General features: G+C 36.8%; 1 protein-coding gene and 1 long non-coding RNA gene across 2 annotated transcripts in view; one reads left to right on the top strand and one right to left on the bottom strand.

Moving 5' to 3' along the window:
• The first annotated feature begins 4,968 nt into the window (after positions 1-4,968).
• On the top strand, positions 4,969-6,060 carry LOC126810597 (uncharacterized). The gene is made up of 3 exons (XR_007675268.2): positions 4,969-4,999; positions 5,548-5,707; positions 5,896-6,060. It is a non-coding gene; the product is annotated as an uncharacterized LOC126810597 (long non-coding RNA).
• A 2,891-nt stretch (positions 6,061-8,951) lies between these two features.
• The window catches only part of LOC126831865 (cullin-associated NEDD8-dissociated protein 1), a 39,455-nt gene continuing 26,905 nt past the window's right edge, over positions 8,952-21,501 (bottom strand). The window contains exons 14-22 of the mRNA XM_050562548.2: positions 21,389-21,483; positions 20,316-20,419; positions 20,056-20,123; positions 19,295-19,484; positions 17,548-17,736; positions 16,502-16,573; positions 15,599-15,770; positions 14,298-14,444; positions 8,952-13,671 (exon numbers count right to left, since the gene is read on the bottom strand). Coding sequence (XP_050418505.1) covers positions 13,541-13,671; positions 14,298-14,444; positions 15,599-15,770; positions 16,502-16,573; positions 17,548-17,736; positions 19,295-19,484; positions 20,056-20,123; positions 20,316-20,419; positions 21,389-21,483 — 1,168 coding nt within the window. The 3' untranslated portion in view covers positions 8,952-13,540. The remainder of the gene's footprint in view (positions 13,672-14,297; positions 14,445-15,598; positions 15,771-16,501; positions 16,574-17,547; positions 17,737-19,294; positions 19,485-20,055; positions 20,124-20,315; positions 20,420-21,388; positions 21,484-21,501) is intronic.

Genomic DNA, 21,501 nt, shown 5'->3' with positions numbered 1-21,501 from the left:
AGATCGCGTCCAAGACGGCAGCCACATCAAATTATCCTCTATAGTTCTGCCGGGCTATTAAGCTTGCTAACCCTGAGAGTCCGGGCCCCAAGTTCACAAAGCCTTCTCAGACTTAAGTTGAGAATTTACTCAACTTTCAATCCCTGCTTATGAGAAATATCTTGGTTCCAGAAACACAAAACTTTGCACATAGTTTCTTATTGATGTATTTGATACATTGAAACAACACAAGTTTTTAATATAATGCGAACAATTTTGAGTAAATTCTTAATTTAAGTCTGGGAATGTTTTGTGAACTCGGGGCCGGGTTAGATAACTGCGTTGGCCCAGAAAGTTGGGACAACCTCACTCTTGCTGGTTTAACAGCTCCAGCAAAAAACAAATAGCCTTATTCTAAGTACTAGATGTATTCGTGTCCTACCTGTAGTGTAAGTCATCCATTAAATCGAATAAAATATTTTTAAATCCAAGTCACATTTGAAAAGCTTTACGTAGCAAGAAGCTTTAATGATCTGGAGACGGCATGACGTCATTAAGTCAATGATTATGACTATTGAAGCCAGTGACGCCATTTTGGTTAACCCAAAACATTAAAATTAATTGGTTGTGTGGAGTAGAGAGAGAGAGAGAGTTAGAGAGAGAGAGAGAGAGAGAAATGGGGTTTAACGTCCACTCGACACAAACTAGGTCATTTCGGGACTAACATATGGTTTAATTTTATTTCAATAATTCGCTTGCGCGTAGGGGTCTTTAGCAGTGGGAGGAAACCGGAGGACCCTGAGAAAACCCACGAGGTTGGACAGGCGACCCTACTCCTTGTCACGAACAACCGGGGATTCGAAACCACGCCAGTTGACTCAATGACAGGCCGTATGATACAGCGCGCGCACGTGCTAACCATTCGGCCATCCCCCCCCCCCCCCCCCCCCGTGGAGTAAATAAAACTTCTTTTTTAAAAAAAAAATGAGAATAACATACTACCTTATAATCCCAGATGAAATTTGTTTGACACCGGAAAATGCAACACGTCTGCAGATATAACTAATAATTTATTCAACAGTAGCCTAGCCTACATAGGCCTACAGCAGATTGTATAGATTTATAAATATACAGTTATAACAAAAGATGTAATTTCAATGAAGTTATTTTACTAAAAATAGTCTATATACAACATATTGTATCGATTTATGAAAATTTCAATTCACTGTCTGATCATAATCAAGTGTATTATTTTATAATTGAAAGATTGTCAAATTATTTTTTTGTGGGGGCGCCTTATTTTTCTGGGGGTGCAATGTACCCCGGCACCCCCGCTAGAGAGGTTATAGGAGTGCATGACTTTATGAGATGCGTGCTGGGTGGGTAAGTAGCTGGTAGGCCGTGTTTGCAAAAACAAAAGAAACCGCGAATGGTTGACGACACTCGAATTTCCAACCAGGGTATAGGGGGGGGCGGGGGGGTGTGGCTATATATGGACGTATATTGCAGCGCTACCATCTAGTTATTCATTTATTGTAATTTCTAATCAGTTATGTTCGGTGAAATACGTGAACACGTCACATTGAACTACACAGTCCATTTTACACGTCCCTTTGTTTATGGAATAAAATTGATCCATGGACCTTATAATATTATAAGATCCATGATTGATCTTAATTCTGAATATCGATAGTTTTCATCCTTTAATAACCACAATGCTTCACACCAAATTTGAAAAGAATCTGTTAAAGACAGGTTGCCAGGCAACGAAACATACGCCCACAGCAACTAAGTCGCCCGGGCACCATCCCCATAAACATTGCCACATGGGGACCATATGGGGAAAAAATGGGCTGTGGGCCCAGGTGATACCACAAGATCCCCATATAGGACCCATATTATCTTACCACATACAAATGTACCCAAATACACTTTATTTTCATATATATATTAATATCACAGAGACAAGCCAAATGATATAATGGTTACTTCATTTTTACATTGATAATCTGACCGTATAGTGTGTGTATCTGGGGCCAATATGGGATCTATATGGGATTTCCCACATTAGCAACTCTGTTTTTGTACACTTGGGGCCAATATGGTGTCCATATGGGATTACCCATGTGTGTATCTGGGGATAATATGGTATCTGTATGGGATTACATATAACTTTTATATATCTGGGGCCAATATGGTATCCATATGGGATTACTTATTTGTATGTATAAGTTCATTATTGAATCCATACTTTTAGTTTTGTGAACCAATCTGCACAGAAAGGATTATGCACAGAAGCTTGTGTGGTATGGATATGATTTAACCTCATTCATGTATATTATGTATATGGGTTCAATATGGTATCAATATCTTATCTATATGGCATCTACCACATATAAAATAATACATCTGGGTCCAATATTTTACCCATATGGGATTAGCCACACCTGTATCGGCTTCAATGTGGAATCATACCCATTGCATTTAGTAGATATTAATAAGTATTCAGAAAATTAAAATCAGAATATCATTAAAGTGTTTATTTGGGATACGTTAAACTTATTGCGCCCTCAACAGTTGCATTTACATGACAAGTAAACAGTCGCACATACAGGTGCGATTTACATTAAACCATGTCGCTTATGCTGTAATTTTACAACTACATAGATTTGTTAAGAGCATAAGAATTTTTACAGGTAAGGTCTTTTTGCAATTCCTTTATTGATCTACTTTACTTAAAAATATTTTCAATTTCTCATTTCTCCTTCATTAAAATTAAAACATAAACATTATGCAAGAGCTAAATCTGACTATTGCAGGTCTTTCTTTAGGTCTGAAATGTTATATAAACTATTAATTAGACATTTATTAAAAAGACCATAATCAACGCTCTCGATGGCATCTTATGGGTCCGATTTTCATTAGATTTGAATCCGAGTTTCTGTCCAACGCCCTTGATCAACTGCAAAAATGGATCCATAATCGAGTCTTCTTTTTATTATCGTAACAGCGAGGCTACTGTGTATATGAATCAGATTGACGCAATTTCACTGAAATTTTCGACATTTCCCATTTACATTATAATCCATTTTTTATCTATTATATCTACAATTGTCAGCTCTTTATTTAATCTTCCAAAATGTATCTTTAGTCAAACAATTTCGGGGCAGGTAACCTAAAAGATTACCGCACAGGTTGTCTGGAAATTATTTGTAGCAACCTAGATGTATTAATGATGAGACCGTCTTTGTATATTACCTGTATGAATTGAGAATGAGAAGTAAGAGATTAGAATTTAATAAAATTGAGAAATGAAGTCTTTTTTCTTTGTTTTGTTTTAATTTATAATATTGAACATGAACATAACTTTGTAACACAGGGATCACGTACAGAGGTCAATGGCACAAAATTCTTGATTAAACAATGGATCGGAAGCACATACTGATATAATACCTGAACAAAATATCCAATCTTGCTGAAAATTGGTACAAGGCATGTTTGATCGACACTCGATGTATACAGGCTGATCACGATGTCGGCCATTATCAATAAATTAAAAACAAAAAGTGTGTTAAATTTTTGATATCGTAACTGGTTATATTCATGGTGATGCGACTATGCAAATTATAGGTGAACAAATTTATCCCCAACATATCAAACTCAAAATAAACAGCATTTAAAAAAATAACACTTTTGCACTTCTAAAACCAATACAGTAATAACAAATCAGAAGAATATAACTTAAGATTAAATTAATTTTCTAAAAGTATATCATATATTAATAATATTATGAAGCCATACTTGCAAAGCTGCTAAAGCCTTTATGCGCAATATAAATAGGTACTCCATAGGAAGATGATTTATTCTACTGCGTACTGAAATTTGTTTTATATTTTAAATAAAATTAAAATCCAAACAATTTGGAGATCTTTTATTAATATTTTAGCTTACTATAGAATTAAGTGGTGCACTAATATGTACTTTGCATAGATTAAACAGATTACAGCAGAATTCTCCTTATCACACACTATAATAAGTTTACTATGAATAAAAAATAGAGTTTGTTTATGAATGAAATCGTGATACATATTTTCATTTTAAGAAATATGTATTTCACTCCACCATTCAAAATAAATGTAGAGCTTAAAGCAAAAGAATCGTAATACATTATTCTTTAAAGAAAAAAGTCAAAGAAATCTACTAAAATTGATTATGAACACAGCCTGGCTGAGGTATCTTGCTAGTTACATTTTAATGACTATAGCAGATTCTGTACTCAAATTATATAATATCTGACCATACAGCAGAGTTCATCAAATCAACCGTGAATACCTGTCAACGAGTCATCTTTAACAACCAATTTAGTCTGTTGGTCATTGGCTTAATTTTAGATTCTGAAATGCAGAAGTATATGTGTATAGCAGCTAGAAGTTAGTACTAACAAGAAACAGGCCAAAGTGGTACACATCTCTGCAATCAGTTCACAAATTTTAATCAAAGGTAAATTTGTCCCATCCTTCCTATACTATAATATGCTTAATGGTTTTGGGAGCTATATAAAGGCTATATCTGTTACTTAACTGACTTGATCATTTTGTGTGGAAATATACCTATTTATTTTATGATCAGTAGTGGAATACCGCGTTTTATCAGTGAAATAAATGTGTTATTCCACTGGCTAGTTGTTTTTACCTAAAATGATTGTAAAATCATAAAATAAATAGAACATTTGTCGTTTTGTCGTGAATAACATATTTTATTTCATCTCTAAGCAAGAAAACGTTTATATTTTCACTCATGCTACGCATTCGTGAAAATATAAGTTCTCTTGCTTCTCGATGAAATAAAATATGTTATTCACGACAAAACGACAAATATCCTCTATATATATATGCATATTGCATCAAAGTACTTATATAAAAGTTTTGTAAGAATATGAGGATGGATTTGAATAGATGTTTCTTTTTTTTCAGTTATTTTGAAAATATTGGCAAACAAGAAAGATGTCATTTCAAGAAAGGTGACTATTTACATTTTCAACTTATAACACATATTAATGTGTGTCATGGCAAAATATGTTTCTTGCTCTCGCTGGACAAAACGTCAGAAAGTTTTATCAGCTATACAACCAAATACATACAAAGGACATTATAACTGAATTTGGTAAAACTCTAGTTTGGTGCCACCCCTATACACAAAATATATGACAGCCTTGGTGTAACTACCAACCTTGAACAGAATGACAAACGACAGTCATATATATTAGTATGGACTCTATATTATGCCCCCCCCCCTCCAAAACAAAAAAATGACGAGTCAAATTTGTTGATATAGTTATGTTAGAACAACACTGACAGATATGCTTTTGTCTGGTGCCCTTTTTTCACAAAAAACTGTAACCATTTTTATTAATGATCAGGATGATGAAGCTGCATGGGTGTGCATGTTTTAAGACGTGACAACTCGCATTAAAATAAATGTGAATTTATGGAAGAATAGTTTCGTTCGATATGTGATATTTTGCAGGTAATATATAGTGCACTTACTTATTTTTTCGTTCTGTTTAAGATAAACCGACTTGGACGATTAGGTGGCAGAGATGTCCTGTCCATCGTTAACAACATAATGAAGAATCTCAGTGTCACTTATGTACAACGCCTTTACAATTGGACAGGATAAAAAGGCAAACGTGAATTAGGGGCACATGCTATAGCTACCATTGTTTTTAGTAAGTAATATTGATGATACGTCATTGTTGGAAATAAATGCATATCAATAATAGTTCTGGTACGATGGGGTTTATTTTAATGTTTTTACAATCGTTCATCAAAAGTCTTTTTGAACCCTCTGCATATTTCAGGTGCAATTTAGATTTGAATTGTATGTGTTGTAATGTGGTTTCCTTTTGAATTACAGATCCAGTCAGAAGAAATCCAATGTTTTGAAACACCACAAACAAGGAAATCAAAGCTGCAGTTAATCGTTCAAACTGGTTTCCTGACAATTTCAAGGGACAGGATGGTGGGAGATCTCAACGAATTTCAACCGTCCTAATTGAGAAAGCATAATAATAAAACAAAAAAAACCCCAAAAAACAAAAAAAAAATAATAATAAAACATGAAACCAAATATAAATAGTTTTGTACTTATTTGGTACAAGATCCCATATGAGTCCCATATTATGCCCATATTACATTTAATTGCACCCCATATTACATGACACATGGTACCCATATGGTACCCACCAGTGAATGTTATCAGGGATGGCGTGGATTTAGGGGGGGGGGGGGGACGAATAGGTCTCTGCCCCCCCCCCCCCAAGATTTTGATCGCCAGGACAGAATTTCAGGTTTATATCCACATGATGGTGAGCTTGCTTGTTACTACCTATCTGGAACTGAATCAGGACTTGGAACAAGAACTGCCATTCTTCAAGCGCAAGTTTTCGGCCAAATCTATTTCACTTGTGCACGAAGCGTTCCTCATTATGTCAAGTGAAGTGAGGTAGATGTTCCCTTCTGTCGAAGCTCTTCTCATCTCACACTGCTGAACCCTGCTAGTTCTTGCTCAGCCGAGCAATCCTTCAGCCAGCACTCTTCGCCGTATCAAAACATAGCTGCGCAACTCCATGATGCAAAACCGACTGAACCACTCGAGGGCGTGTGCGGTGCATAATGACCCCCTTCATGTCGCCAAGTAGAAATTGTTCCACTACTGTTGTTTTCTGCCTTACTCCAGCCACATCAGTGGATCGTCCTACGGGGTTCCTTTGCGCAAGTTTTTTTAGTCAAATGACTACAAAAAGTTTATTGGCCTATAGCCCCCTTAATTTACACATAAACTGACCCCAAACTGTACTGCACATAGCGTAACATATAATAAACCAATTCCCATTGAAATGCAGGTGAAGTCTTACCGCATAATTATATGATTTGATGAAACCCAACTGTTACGCGAAATTTGGCGAGATTTCATCTGGCTGGTGTCATGGCGGCTGTTCAATATGTATTTTAGTGGTTCAGTCTTCACTATTTGTGATAGAATTACCTAACAAACTGTTATGACATGTGTTGACAATTGTGCGTTTGAACCTATTTGTACTTGCGTAAGGAGTTTTAGACTGTATTAATTGTAGCATTAAACACAGTTTAACGGTACGACATTGGTAGCTAGTGGCCAAGATATTCAAAGAGAACAGTCCAGGTCGTAGAACGATTCACTTAACTTCATATATTTATGCAGCTTTGATGTAGGTAGTCAATTTTTCCATATTGTCATCATATTACCCCTAGTTACAGCCTTCGTCGAAATAACACTGGTACAGTAAGTAAACTGTTCCTAATTATTTTTTTCGTTTGGTAATGAAATGTTCCAGGTTCCAGGGTTCGTCCGTCCCCGCCAAAAGTTATGACAACCTGTGGTTTAATTTTATTTCAATAATTCGCTTGCACGTAGGGTTCTTTAGCAGTGGGAGGAAACCAGAGGTCCCCGAGAAAACCTACGAGGTTGGACAGGTGACCCAACTCCTTGTCACGTACAACTGAGGAATCGAAACCCCGCCAGTTGACTCAATGACAGACCTTATGATACAACGCGCAAACGCTAACCATTCGGCCATCCAACCCCCCTAGTAATTATCAGAAATCATTAAAATTTGTTTGGCTTCTAGTTCTGCCCTATACTAACCTATATAAAACATTTTATATCAAGGGCCACAACTCTGGAAGTAATTATTAGAGATCGTTGAAAATCAATAGGATTCTTCGTCGCATGACCTTAAATACTATGTATAAATGTAAAGTCAATTGGATATTAACTTTAGCCTCTAGAGCATCCACAAGATTTGTCAAAGTGGTCAAGAGCCAGTAATTATCAGAAATCAATAGGCTTCTTCATCTCATATCCTTAACCACTCTAGAGGGTCCACAAGCAATTGTGGGAATCGAGCGACGACAAAATAAGACCACATTGAAACGATTTATTTTCATGCTTTTCAGAAGCAAAACGTTGGCTTGCTAGCCTGGAGATGGTGTGTTCGATCCCTGCATTGGCCGAGAAAGTTCGAGATATTCTGACATGGTTTCCCATTGTCAGTGGTGCAGGACGGGGCATTTATTATCGGAAATTGCTGAAAATCAATAGGCTTTCACATCGCAATACCTTAAACACTGGGTATAAATTTAAAGTCAATTGGATATCAACTTTAGCCTCTTGCGCATCCACAAGATCTTTCGAAATGATCAATGGTCATAATTCTGGCAATAGGCTTCTTCGTCTCGTGGCCCTAAATACTATGTATAAATTCAAAGTCATTCGGCTATTCACTTTAGCCTCTAGAGCAATCACAATATTTTTCAAAGTGCTCAAGGGCCATAACTCGGGAAGTAACTATCAGAAATCGTTGAAAATCAATAGACTTCTTCATCCCATAACCTTAACTACTCTAGAGGGTTGACAAGCAATTGTGGACATCGAGCGACGACAATATACGACAACATTTCAATGTTGGTGTATAAAAACTATTTGTTTTCATGTTTTTCAGAACAAAATGTTGGGTTGCTAGCCTGGAGATCGCGTGTTCGATCCTTGCATTGGCCGAAAAAGTTAATCGAGATATTCAGACGTGGTTTCCCCTTATCAGTGGTGCAAGACTGGCAGGGAGGGGTCTGACAAGGACAGCTATCTAGTGGTTCAGATGGGACAAAAACCCAAGGTCCCTTATATACATTGGCGTGCACATAATAGAACTCTTGGCAGTTGAAAATCAATATAAGAGTAGGCCACAGTGCCGCTGCCCGGGCAAAATTTGTCTCATAGCACACTGTATGGCATATGCCGTCTTCATTAGGCCAGTCTTCATTAGCCCAGTCCGAGCAGAAGAACAGTAGGAGTTAAACCCCATTTTATTTCATTCATTAGTTAAACCCATTTCATTCATTTATTCATTCTTAGTAAAATAAAAACACCAAGTATTAAATAACAAACCATTTTATTGTCCATTAGCACTAAATATATATTGAGAATGTTTATATACAAGTATGGGATCTCTAGAGAAAGGTGGGGGAACAATTGATGGGGTGTTGGGATGGTGTGAGAGGAAGGCAGGGGGAAAATTGATGGAGAAAGGGCTGGTGGGATGGTGTACGGGGAAGGCAGGGGAATAATTGATGGGGAAAGGACTGGAGATCATAATATGAAGTGGGGAAGGAGGTGTTAGCCATCAATAATAATTAAGCCATTAAATCAAGTCAGTCAAGTTTGAGAAATAGGCCTAGGATTTAAATTAGTTTATTAATAAAGTGGGTGTGGCAAATACCATATAAAAACACATTCTAACATTACATTATCATAGCTTTGATCATAGTTATAACTTGTGATGTCATATATATACTAGTATTATTAAAACTTGTGATGTCATACTAGTATTATCATAGCTTTGATCATAGTTACAACTTGTGATGTTATACTAGTATTATTACAGCTTAGATCATAGTTACAACTTGTGATGTCATATTGTTATTACAGCTTTGATCATAGTTATAACTTGTGATGTCATTAGTATTATTTTAACTTGTGATGTCATAGTATTATTACAACGTATGATGTCATACTAGTATTATTACAACTTGTGATGTCATACTAGTATTATTACAGCTTAGATCATAGTTATAACTTGTGATGTCATATATACTAGTATTATTATAACTTAGAGCAATACAGAGAAAGCGTCTTGTCAATTATTGCCTGAATTGTGATGGTGTAACAACATGGCTTCTGATCTTAGTTCTATGTAATGGCAAATTCTTACTCAGTTTCTCGCTCTGACTGACTATAACTTATACACGTTTCCCCACCACTGACCTATTTCAAATACACAACTATCATTCAGTTCGTTTTCACTGAAACTTATTGTTTTATATGTATTAAAGTTGTAATGGTGATCTATTAAACTTACTGATCTGGCAGCAGATGGCCAGTCTCTCTCTATGGTAATGCCTGGTAAGGTCTAAAAGCCAAGACCCATTGCAGATTTTGTCATAAGTCACGAAATGTAATTTTGTTTAGGGCACAGGTTAGCTAACCCTAACCCACACCTATGACAAAATCTGCAACCAGCCTTGGCTTTTAGCCTTTACCCTCTGCCTATACTTATAGTAAAATACAAAGTCTTCACATGAGTAGACAAGATTAAACATAATAATGATGAACATTATTAAAATCTAAGAACTAGAAAAATTTGAACAATTTGATATAAAATAATAATGTCTCAATTACAGTAACGGCTAGCAAAATTTACAATTTAATTCACAACAAAATAAAGAAAAAAACACTATCTTTCTCTCAAAATATGTCTTTTAAATCTAAACATTCACTTAAAAGTCCTGATGCGCCATTTTAACCATACATTATGCAAGAGCTAAATCTGCCTATTGCAGGTGTTTCTTTAGGTCTGAAATGTTTTCTAAATTATTAATTAGACATTTATTAACTTATCCAGACCATAATCAACTCTCGATTAGAACAGTTCAGCCATATTTTGATTTAATCTAAAAATGGTGAAGCGAAGCTAAGCTTCAAATATACCAGTGCCCTGGTTACCACAATGCACACATCTTGTCAAAACTACAAACAGTGATAACTTGGCTCAAAATGAAGTAATTTGAATGAAATTTTCAAATTATTCATTTTACATTAGCCATTTTTGAGCTATTATCTCAAGAATGGTCAGCTCTTTATCTAAATCTTACATAATGTATCTTTAAACCATACTAATCACTTGTAAACTGATATTATCAAAGATGGATCTCAGTATTTACAAAGATATGTAGAATCAAAATTTCATCGATCTATGCTGCTCACTACGCAATAAGCCAGTCGCCATTTTGTTGTCCACGAAAATATAACGATGGGCCAGATTTAAATACGATTGACTCCAAGCCCAGAGATTACCTTGCTTTGTTTTCTTGAATAATTCAATCTGATTAAAATACACATCTATATTTCGTTTTGTTTTTTTATACTTTCAATGGCCTCTACTAGATGAAGATCTGACCAGTTGTATTGGGAGGTCGCGTCAGAGGCCATACAAGGGGCTTTTAACCCTAAGAAGTCAGACATTTGATTAACAAATCAGCGTTGATGTTTCTAGTGGGCTACCTACAGTTCTGTGTACCACACATCAGGAACTCACCATAACAGACCGTTTCATTGGCTAATCCCACACATCAACCAGAACGCCTGTTATATAACAACTCTTCCAGATCCTAGTGTAGTAAAGACAATTAAATCGAAATTTTGAACTATAAAAAACGAAACGATATAGGATCTGTGTTTTAATCAGATTGTGATTCAATGTTAAATAATCAATTTGATTACACATTTTAACGAGTCAATTAAGCCGTGAGAATTTTCATATTTTACGTACAAGTGCCAATGGTGCAATGTTACTTTAAATCCAGGCTGTATTATGTTACATGATGAAATTTAGTCAAATTGGTAAAGGAGAATTCATCTTTCAACAAACTAATGACAAAATTAAAGGACAAATATTTCTACCTAGCTGATATTTACCCCAAAACAATTCAATCGGGACCCAATATACTTTTTTGAATATTTTAAGTAGCTTTATGCTTCACATGCAGAATTTAGCCCAATAGGAATCCTTTACCAATAACAAATATGTCTCTTAAATCTAAACAGTCACTTAAAAGTCCTGACGCATCATTTTAAACTACGGGGGTGGGGGGGGAGTGGATGGCCGAATGGTTAGCACGTGCGTGTTGTATCATAAGGCCCGTCATTGAGTCAACTGGCGTTTTTCGAATCGACGGGGAGGGGTTGGATGGCTTAATGGTTAGCACGTGCGCGCTGTGTTGTATGAGACGGTCTGTCATTGAGTCAACGGTTGGGGTTTCGATTCCCCGGTTGTACGTGGCAAGGAGTAGGGTTGCCTGTCCAACCTCGTGGGTTTCTCCGGGTCCTCCGGTTTCCTCCCACTGCTAAAGACCCCTATGCGCAAGCGAATTATAGAAATAAAATTGATCCATGTGTTAGTCCCGAAATGACCTAGTTTGTGTCGAGTGGACGTTAAACACCATTTTTCCCTGTGTCGATATTGTAAAAGATGAGTTTATTGAAATTTCAGATCAAAAAGGGTTCAAATCTGTTCAGTATTTACGAAATATCATCCACCATGCTGCTCCGCTGTATTCAGTCTGTCGCCATTTTGTTGTTAAGAATAATTATTGATAGACTGGTTTTAAATTCAAAATTGTACAAAAATATAAATGGTGTTCCGAGGCTTACTTTGTTCAAATCTAAAGCATGATGCAGGACCTCCGTGATAACATCAGTTCTTCAGAACATCAGAACCCAGTTCTTGGGGTTCAACAAACTAGGTCATTGAGAGACTAACATATGGTTTAATTTTATCAATAATTCGCTTGTGTGTAGGGGTCTTCAACAGTGGGAGAAAACCGGAGGACCAGGGGAAAACTCGCGAGGTTGGACAGACGACCCTACTCCTTGTCACGTACAACCGGGGATTCGAAACCACGCCAGTTGACTCAATGACAGGCCTTATGATACAGCACGCACGTGCTAACCATTCGGCCATCCAACCCCCCCCCCCCCCCAGCAGAGGGAGGAAACCAGAAGAGATAAGACAGGTGACCCTTTCCTTGTCACGTACAAATGTAGGATTAAAACTTCACTTGACCACCCAATCAATATCAGCGGAGGACCCGTAGAAAACTCACGCAGTTAGGCAGGCACTCAAGCTTGAAACAATTTTCAGCAGGAAGACCCAAAGAAAACCCACGCAGTTAGTCAGGCACACAAGCTTCGGACAAATATCAGTTATGGGGACAAAGAGAAAACCCACGGATTAGGCAGGTACTAAAGCTTGGAACAATTTTCAAAAGGAAGACCCAGAGAAAACCCACGCAGTTAGGCAGGCACACAAGCTTGGGACAAATATCAGCTGAGTGAAACGTTTCTTAATAAGTTGAATCTTGGCTAAAAGTTTATTTACAACAACTACCCAATACAGGTAGATAGCCTGATAATACAATATAATAATCATTTCATATAATTACAATATAGGCCAAAAAAAACACAACATTTCAATTGAATATCTGAATAGCACTCAAGTAAAGATTTGAATATCTCAATAGCATTCAAGTAAAATCAAGATTGGCCATGATCGTTAGTAAACAATCATCTATTCTGACCACAGCCATCTTGGAATTGTCACGTATCAAAACTCAAAGTATGTCAACGGATGTGTAATTGTCCAAAGAACAAGTATGCCAAGTTTCATGACGAGGTAATTGAACTGGCGGTGCCTTAGGGCATTTTTTTTAAGTTGCCAGATAATTTTTGATACAAGCATTAAATATATTGTCAACCATCAACGCACACGTTTTTTAATTCAGAACATTATTTGTTACATTTCTATTGAAGAAGATAAAAAAGAAACAATTGATTTATTTTGGCCTAAATTTACATAAACAACAGAACAACTAGAAACAAACAAAATAAACCAATGAAAAAGCTTGTTTCAACTTGTATCCATGGACATTGAATCTAAAGGTGTTGACATGGCGTCTTTTTGTATGGTTTCAAACATGGAGGCTAATTCAGCACTTGATTTAACTTGGGTTAAAAAGTCATTCATCTGTGGACTTTTGTCTGAAGTAAAAAAAACAACAAGAAATATATTTAATCATTTAATAAATATTTCCAGACTTGCGAATCAACTTGAAAATTTATCTCTATTCGAGACTTGACTCGAACGATTTGAAAAGAGAGAAATGGAGTTTAACATCCACTCGACACAAACTAGGTCATTTCGGTACTAACATATGGTTCAATTATATTTAAAAAATTCGCTTGTGGTTAGGGGTCTTCAGCAGTGGGAGGAAACCGGAGAAAACCCACGAGGTTGGACGGACGACGCTACTCCGAGTCACGTACAACTGGGGAATCGATACCACGCCAGTTAACTCAATGACAGACCTTATGATACAACGCGCACGCACTAACCATTCGGCCATCCAAACCCCCACGATTTGAAAAGAGCCGAGGACATGATTTGCTGATTCAGTTGATGAACTGGTGACTGAATGGGACATGGGCTTTGTGAAGACTTGAGACTAGAGTTAGTACTAAATTCAGCATTCAGCAACGTGCGACTCGATTTGGGACTTGAGGTGCAGTGACTTGGGACTCCAGGTCCTGCGCCTTGTTCAAACCTTGTTAAATACCAGCATGCAGTATTTAAATTGAAAGAAATAGACTGTGTTGACCAGACTTACCAGCATCAGGAATATTAAGTAAAGCAGCTACAGCTCGTAAAGCAGATCGTTTTAATTCATCTTGTTTTTCAAATTCTTGTTTTACTGAATGAGCTTTAACTTTGGTTGTACATGTGGCTCGTAACGGGTCTACTAACCGATCTAATCCTGTAATATAAACAAGGTATAAATAGTACATGTGGCTCGTAATGGGTCGACTAAACGATCTAATCCTGTAATATAAACAAGGGTCTTGTGTTCTTAACGTCCTACTCTTCTGCACCAACTGGGCTAGTGTAAGTGCCTGGACAGTCACTCAATACTTACTTAAAGATACAGGGTGGCACCAGGCAGGGTAAGCTTACTCTTCAGGACACCTGTTACCACTGTTTGTCGTGTATTTTGTACACGGTGAACAGTCCATATGCTGATTACACTATTTTGCCTATACCGTTTTTTTTAGGACTTCGAATTTTCTCTAATGGTTTTGATTGTTCGTACTTGGTTTTATTTTATTTTACATTATGGGAGATAAGATAAAGAGATGGCAGTTCTCGCTATAATAGTTAAAAACTAGATATTGTAAAGGTAATTTGCTGAAAATTTCAGTCAAATTGATCCACTATAAGCCGAGAACAAAGCTGGTGAAATTTTCGCATAGTCTCGGTCATCATTACTAAAATTATTAATATAAACAGCATAGTCTCGATTATCCACTGTTTTGATTTAATTATCAATGGCCCTTAAGAGGCATATAGGAATCTAATCAAGCCAACATCGAAGACTAGCCTTATTATGTTCTGGATAAGTTAATTAATGTCTAATTGATAATTTAGATAACATTTCTGGCCTAAAGAAAGACTTGTAATAAGCAGATTTTGCTCTTGCATAATGCATGTTTAATAGTCTCACCCATATTAACTGTAAATTACAGCCACCCAGCCTCACCCAAACAAACTGTAAATTACAGCCACTCGGCCTCACCCAAACAAACTGTAAATTACAGCCACCCAGCCTCACCCATAGTAACTGTAAATTACAGCCACTCGGCCTCACCCAAACAAACTGTAAATTACAGCCACCCAGCTTCTCCCAAAGAAACTGTAAATTACAGCCACCCAGCTTCTCCCAAAGAAAATGTAAATTACAGCCACACAGCTTCTCCCAAAGAAAATGTAAATTACAGCCACTCAGCTTCTCCCAAAGAAACTGTAATTTACAGCCACCCCCAAAAGAAAACTGTAACTTACATTTACCCAGCAATGCCTAACAATTACAGCCACCCGCCAGCCTACATCAAGGAATTAAAAATAAAAACTTACTTTGTAAAACAGCACTAGGACAAAGATGTGACAATCTGACCAACATTAAATAAGTCAACATCTTGATATCATAGTGATCCTTCAGACCATCCTCTACATGATTTAAAAACTCAAAGATATCTAATCGGTCCAAACATGAATCTAGTAGGGTGTACATACATTCAAACGCAGCCTGGAATAAACAAATTAGATAATATTATACATTCAAACGCAGCCTGGAATAAAACAATTAGATAATGTTATACATTCAAACGCAGTCTGGAAATGGGGTGTAACATCCACTCGACACAAACTAGGTCATTTCGGGACTAACATATGGTTCAATTTTATTTCAATAATTTGCTTGCGCATACGGGTCTTCAGCAGTGGGAGAAAACCCACAAGGTTGGACAGGCGACCCTACTCCTTGTCACATACAACCAGGGATTCAAAACCAAGCCAGTCGACTCAACGACAGACTTTATGATACAGCGCGCGCACACTAACCATTCAGCCATCCAACCCCCCTGGGGGAAACTAAAGGACCCGGAGAAAACCCATGAGGTTGGATAGGTACCCCTACTCCTTGTTACATACAACCGGGGAATCGAAACCACGCCAGTTGACTCAATGACAGACCTTATGATACAGTGCGCAGGTGTTATCCATTCGGCTTTCCACCCCCCTCCCCCGCCTGGAATAAACCCATTAGATAATGTTATACGTAACATTATATATGTCCCTTGCCAGGGCCTCCATCCTAAACTATTGACAAGTGGGAACCAAGCCGGAGCATTCCTATGAAATTTCTCGACCAACACCGGGATTGGAAACCGGACTACCGCGGCTCCCAGCCTCAATAAAGTTATGTAAGGATATGAGGTCTGATGCTAGTCAGTGTTTGTAAGTCTGGGTATAACATACCTTTCTGATATCTAGACCATCATCTAGTGTGTGTTTAAATGGTCCCATCTCTACTTCACGTATTAACTCTTTCTACAAAATAAAAAACAACACCATTTATATATAGTTCATTTAAAAATACCTTCGCGCGTACTAACTGGGTGATTTGATCATATAGAAAGGAACCAAGATCTTTGGGTTATAAACTTACATTTCAAGTTTCATCAAAATCAGAAGAAAATTGTGACCTCTAGAGGGTCCACAACCTTGATATACTATATTTTTACGCTATTTGAGAAAGGGGCGGTCATATTGTCTGTCAGTTTTGGGCCGATTTTCACGAAATTCGAACTCAACCATCCTTAGGGTGTAACGGTGATATACTAAAACGTTTTTTTAAATCGGATAAAAATTATGACCTCTATAGGGTCCACAAGCTAAAAACGTGATTTTTCGTACAATCAGGGGCAATAATACAGGAAGTTTCGATCCGATACATGCAAATATCGAACGGAACCGAGATCTTTTGGATATAATCATATTTCAAGTCTCATCAAAATCGGATAAAAATTGTGACCTGTAGGGGCGATGACAATATACGTCCACATCAAAATGTGGGCGTATAATAACAAATAACTGTATAAAAATATCTGAATAAAATATGGGAGTATAATAAAAAAATATCTGAACAAAATGTGGGTGTATAATAAAAAATATCTGAATAAAATGTGGGCATATAATAAAATGAAATGAAATGAAATGGGGTTTAACGTCCTACTATTCTGCTCTGAACTGGGCTAATGAAGACGGGCATACGCCATACAGTGTACTATGAGGGAAATTTTGCCCGGACAGTGGCACTACTGCCTACTCTTATATTGAATTCCAACTGCCAAGGGATCTTTTACGTGCACGCCAATGTGTACACGGGACCTTGGTTTTTCGTCCCATCCGAACGACCATATAATAAAAAATATCTAAATAAAATGTGGGCATATAATAAAAAGATCTGAATAAAATGTGGGCATATAATAAAATATCTGAATAAAAATGTTTTGATACTTTACCCTCATTTTAGTTTCATTATACAGATGAGGAAGCACCGAGTCAAGTAGATCACGGATTAGGGAGGGTTTATTGTGAGCAGCTGAATTAAAGGTAACCAAGGCAACACGTCTAACATTTAAATCAGGATCTTGAAGAGTTTTAAGGAAATCTCCAATACAACCTCTCAATAACATATCTATAGCTTGAGGCTGAAAGACAAAAATATAAAGACAAAAATAAAAAAAGAAGTGGTACCAGGTCTTCCAGGACAGAATCTGAATATTATGACCTTTATGTGTTTTCAGTATTTAACTGTAGGTCAATCTAAAACATCAAATTCAATGTTTGATAACAGTGAGAGTACTCGCATTGAGAGAGGCAGAGAGAGAAATGGGGTTTAACGTCCACTCGGCACAAACTAGGTCATTTCGGGACTAACATATAGTTCAATTTTATTTCCATAATTCGCTTGCGCATAGTGGTCTTTAGCAGTGGGATGGAAACCGGAGGACCCACAGAAAACCCACGAGGTTGGACAGGCGACCCTACTCCTTGTCACTTACAACCGGGGAATCGAAACCACTCAATGACAAACTTTATGATACAGCACGCATGTGCTAACCATTCAGCCACCCAACCCCCCTACTCTCATTGAAATGTAGCAGTTAATAAACCTAGTGAATGTTACCCATAAAGATGTCTGTTATTATATATATATATATATATCGCTTCACTAAATGAGAGAAGAGAGAGAAATGGTGTTTAACGTCCACTCGACATAAGCTAGGTCATTTCTGTACTAACATATGGTTCAATTTTATTTCAATAATTTGCTTGCGCGTAGTATAGGGGTCTTTAGCAGTGGGATGAAACTAGAGGACCCGGAGAAAACCAACAAGGTTGGACAGGCAACCCTACTCCTTGCCAAGTACAAGTCAGGATTCGAAACCATGCTGTAGTCATTCGGATGAGACAAAAAAAATGGCATGCATGTAAAAGAACCTAGATACTTGAAATTTGACTAATAGTAGGCAAATAGGACACCATTTGGGCACAATTTCTATCATAGCATTCTACAAGGCATATGCCTGTCTTATGAAATGAAATGAAATGGGGTTTAACGTCCTACTGTTCTGCTCTGACTGGGCTAATGAAGACAGGTATATGCCATACAGTGTGCTATGAGGGAAATTTTGGCCGAATATCGGCAATACAGCCTACTCTTATTTCTAATTCTGTAACAGGTATTTTAGCTTGATAATGTTGAGAGAATACTCTTCGAAACATCCCCCCAAAAAATAAGTAGCTGTTCTTCCGTAAGTATATTCTTTAAATGGCATTTAGTAATTGGAACATAATCAAATAACACACTATTTATGGATAACAATTACTGTGGTTTATTTCACTGCGACGTTTCAACAAGATTTCACAAGTCGTTATCGTTGATAGGTCGCAGTGAAATAAACCACAGTAATTGTTATCCATAAATAGTGTGTTATTTGACTTCCGTAAGTATGTGTCAAAACTAAACAGTGTTTCTTAACTACACGTAGCACAAACTGGACGTTTTTTTGATGAATCTTGACGACGGCATTTAACACTTTCTGGATGGCAATCTATTAACTGGATACAAGTATTAGATTCTAGATGGTAAGTTCAGTTTCTTTCCTTTTTTCATCAAATCTGAATGGTACCCGGTCCCTAGTGACAAGGCCCTCTGTCCTGTCTAACTGACAAGGGGAAACCATTGAACAAATAGAACTCTACCTGATCTGAGATGGTAAATTTAATCGCTGTGACAACGGTACTCCTTGTTAAAGCTGATTCTGAATCAAGATGTGACTGTAAACTACGTAACTGGTTATCAGGGTCTATTAATGTAAGTTTACCCAGACACTCAGACACAACATTTCTTGTTCCTTCTTCCGGGCATTCACAGTGGTTAAATAACATCGACCTGAAAAATAACAATTAATTTAAAACTATCCCGTGGAGATGTAAATGGTCACTGTTTCCGTTGCACAAGTGAATCGGTTCAAAAAATTACTAACCAATATTCGCTAAATTTCTGTGGCTAACGAGAAAAATATCGTAGGATGTGACAGGTGACTTATGCTTAAAGCAGAAATTGCAAATTTTCTAAGAAAGTCAAAACGTAATTATTTCTATGTCTTTTGTTCAATAGGTTGTCAACTCACAATTATATGATCATAGGTGTCATTCTCACACTTAAAACTCATTTACACAGGAAATAATAACACAATTACCTCCCTTGTTTTCTATTCTCCACCATGGAGTAGCTTTTTTCAAACGTTTGAAAATGAAGAGGAAAATGATATTTTTGCCAATTTCTCAGCTGGCAATAGTGAATTATAGGATTAATAGGATTATTCTTTAACAAGGTAGGACTGTTTATGGATACCATCTATTTTCAGGCTTTATTTTAATAAATTCTAAAAATATAACTTAAAAATTTGCAATTTCCGCTTTAAGTTCAAAGTTGATTAGAACGATGTAAGTACTCTTACCATATAGTTTGTACAAAAGGCTTTAAACTCTCTACACCAGTTGTTGAACTTGATTCACAGCTAATGATCTACAATAAACACAGACTTTATAATTATATACATTAGGACAGGAGGGGTTTGGGAGGCCTAACGGTCCAATGTGGATGCTCTAGATCGTAAGACTTGTCATAAAGTCAAGTGGTGTGGTTTAGATGCAATAATAAATATTAGCTCACCTGTTTATGAGAATGTAATAATAGATATTAGTGTGTTTAACTCACCTCTTTAAGAGAATGTAATAATAGATATTGGCGTTTTGGTTGATTTTCTATTTCTTGTAAAACAAAAGGAAGGAATTTCTGCATATTACCTACACTAACATTCCCTGTGGAGAGAGAAAACAGACAAACATGAATATACAAGTAAATCATAGTCAATAACATTACAACAACTTCAGACATCGTACGTCATAGTTAAAATATGCCGGATCACACAGCATAACGAAATACTCAATACCATAAGTATTAGTGTACCTTCGAATACTCAAGTATAATCTCAATATTTCCGTTGCTATAGCTCTCACATTTTTATCACACAATGATCAGTCAGGTAATGCTCTAAAAGACAAACTGGTTTCATCACAATTAAAGATAGGTTGCCAGGCAACAAAACATAAGCCCACAGCAGCTAAATCGTCCAAGCAGTCGATATTTATTCTTTCGTAGGTAATTAGGGGCATTTAACAGACAATTCCATAATTAAATAGGTTCTTCATCTCACTAATGCAAACAACGCCCACACTTTGCCACTAACTTTAATGGCTCATTCGGCAAACCTCGGCAGACCATAGAACCCTAGATTCGTAGAGGTGTGCCACATGTTTAAGGGCTTTGATGTTGAAACCTGATGATATCTAGACGAGTATCAATCTCACCGATAATTGATTGATTGATTGAAGGCCGGATTATCCAATGTTAACTCAATGTGAATCGTGTGATGGGGCCACTGATTGTTGTATATTCAAAATATGGATTACTCAAAACTTTTTTGGTTGAAGAAAAAGGAAATAAATCCGGATTCAATCAAGTATTGTTTTGTCCTCTATATATTGTATACTTATATTTTATAGTTTATCATTGCCTGATAAAGACTAGAGAAGCCTAGTTGAAACGTCGCTGAGTAATAAGCAGTAATTGTATTCCATAGAATTGTGACTTGTATACTCTAGTTCAATTACTAAATGCCATGGAAACAATTTATTATCCAATTTGTTTTTCACGTCCCTCCTACAGAACTAAACCACTGACAAGGGGAAACTACTCCAACAGTGACTCCCACATCCAACCAGACTTACCTAGAGCATAGGAAGCAGCCGATTTCACTTCTTCATTCGGGGATGAAAAAGATTCTAATATAACAGACTGTATTTCACCATGACTACTTAAATCTCTACAATATATAAAACAT

Source organism: Patella vulgata, chromosome 1 (genome assembly GCF_932274485.2).
Source record: "Patella vulgata chromosome 1, xgPatVulg1.2, whole genome shotgun sequence".
Lineage (NCBI taxonomy): Eukaryota > Metazoa > Mollusca > Gastropoda > Patellidae > Patella > Patella vulgata.
This window is presented reverse-complemented; position numbering and strand designations above follow the sequence as displayed.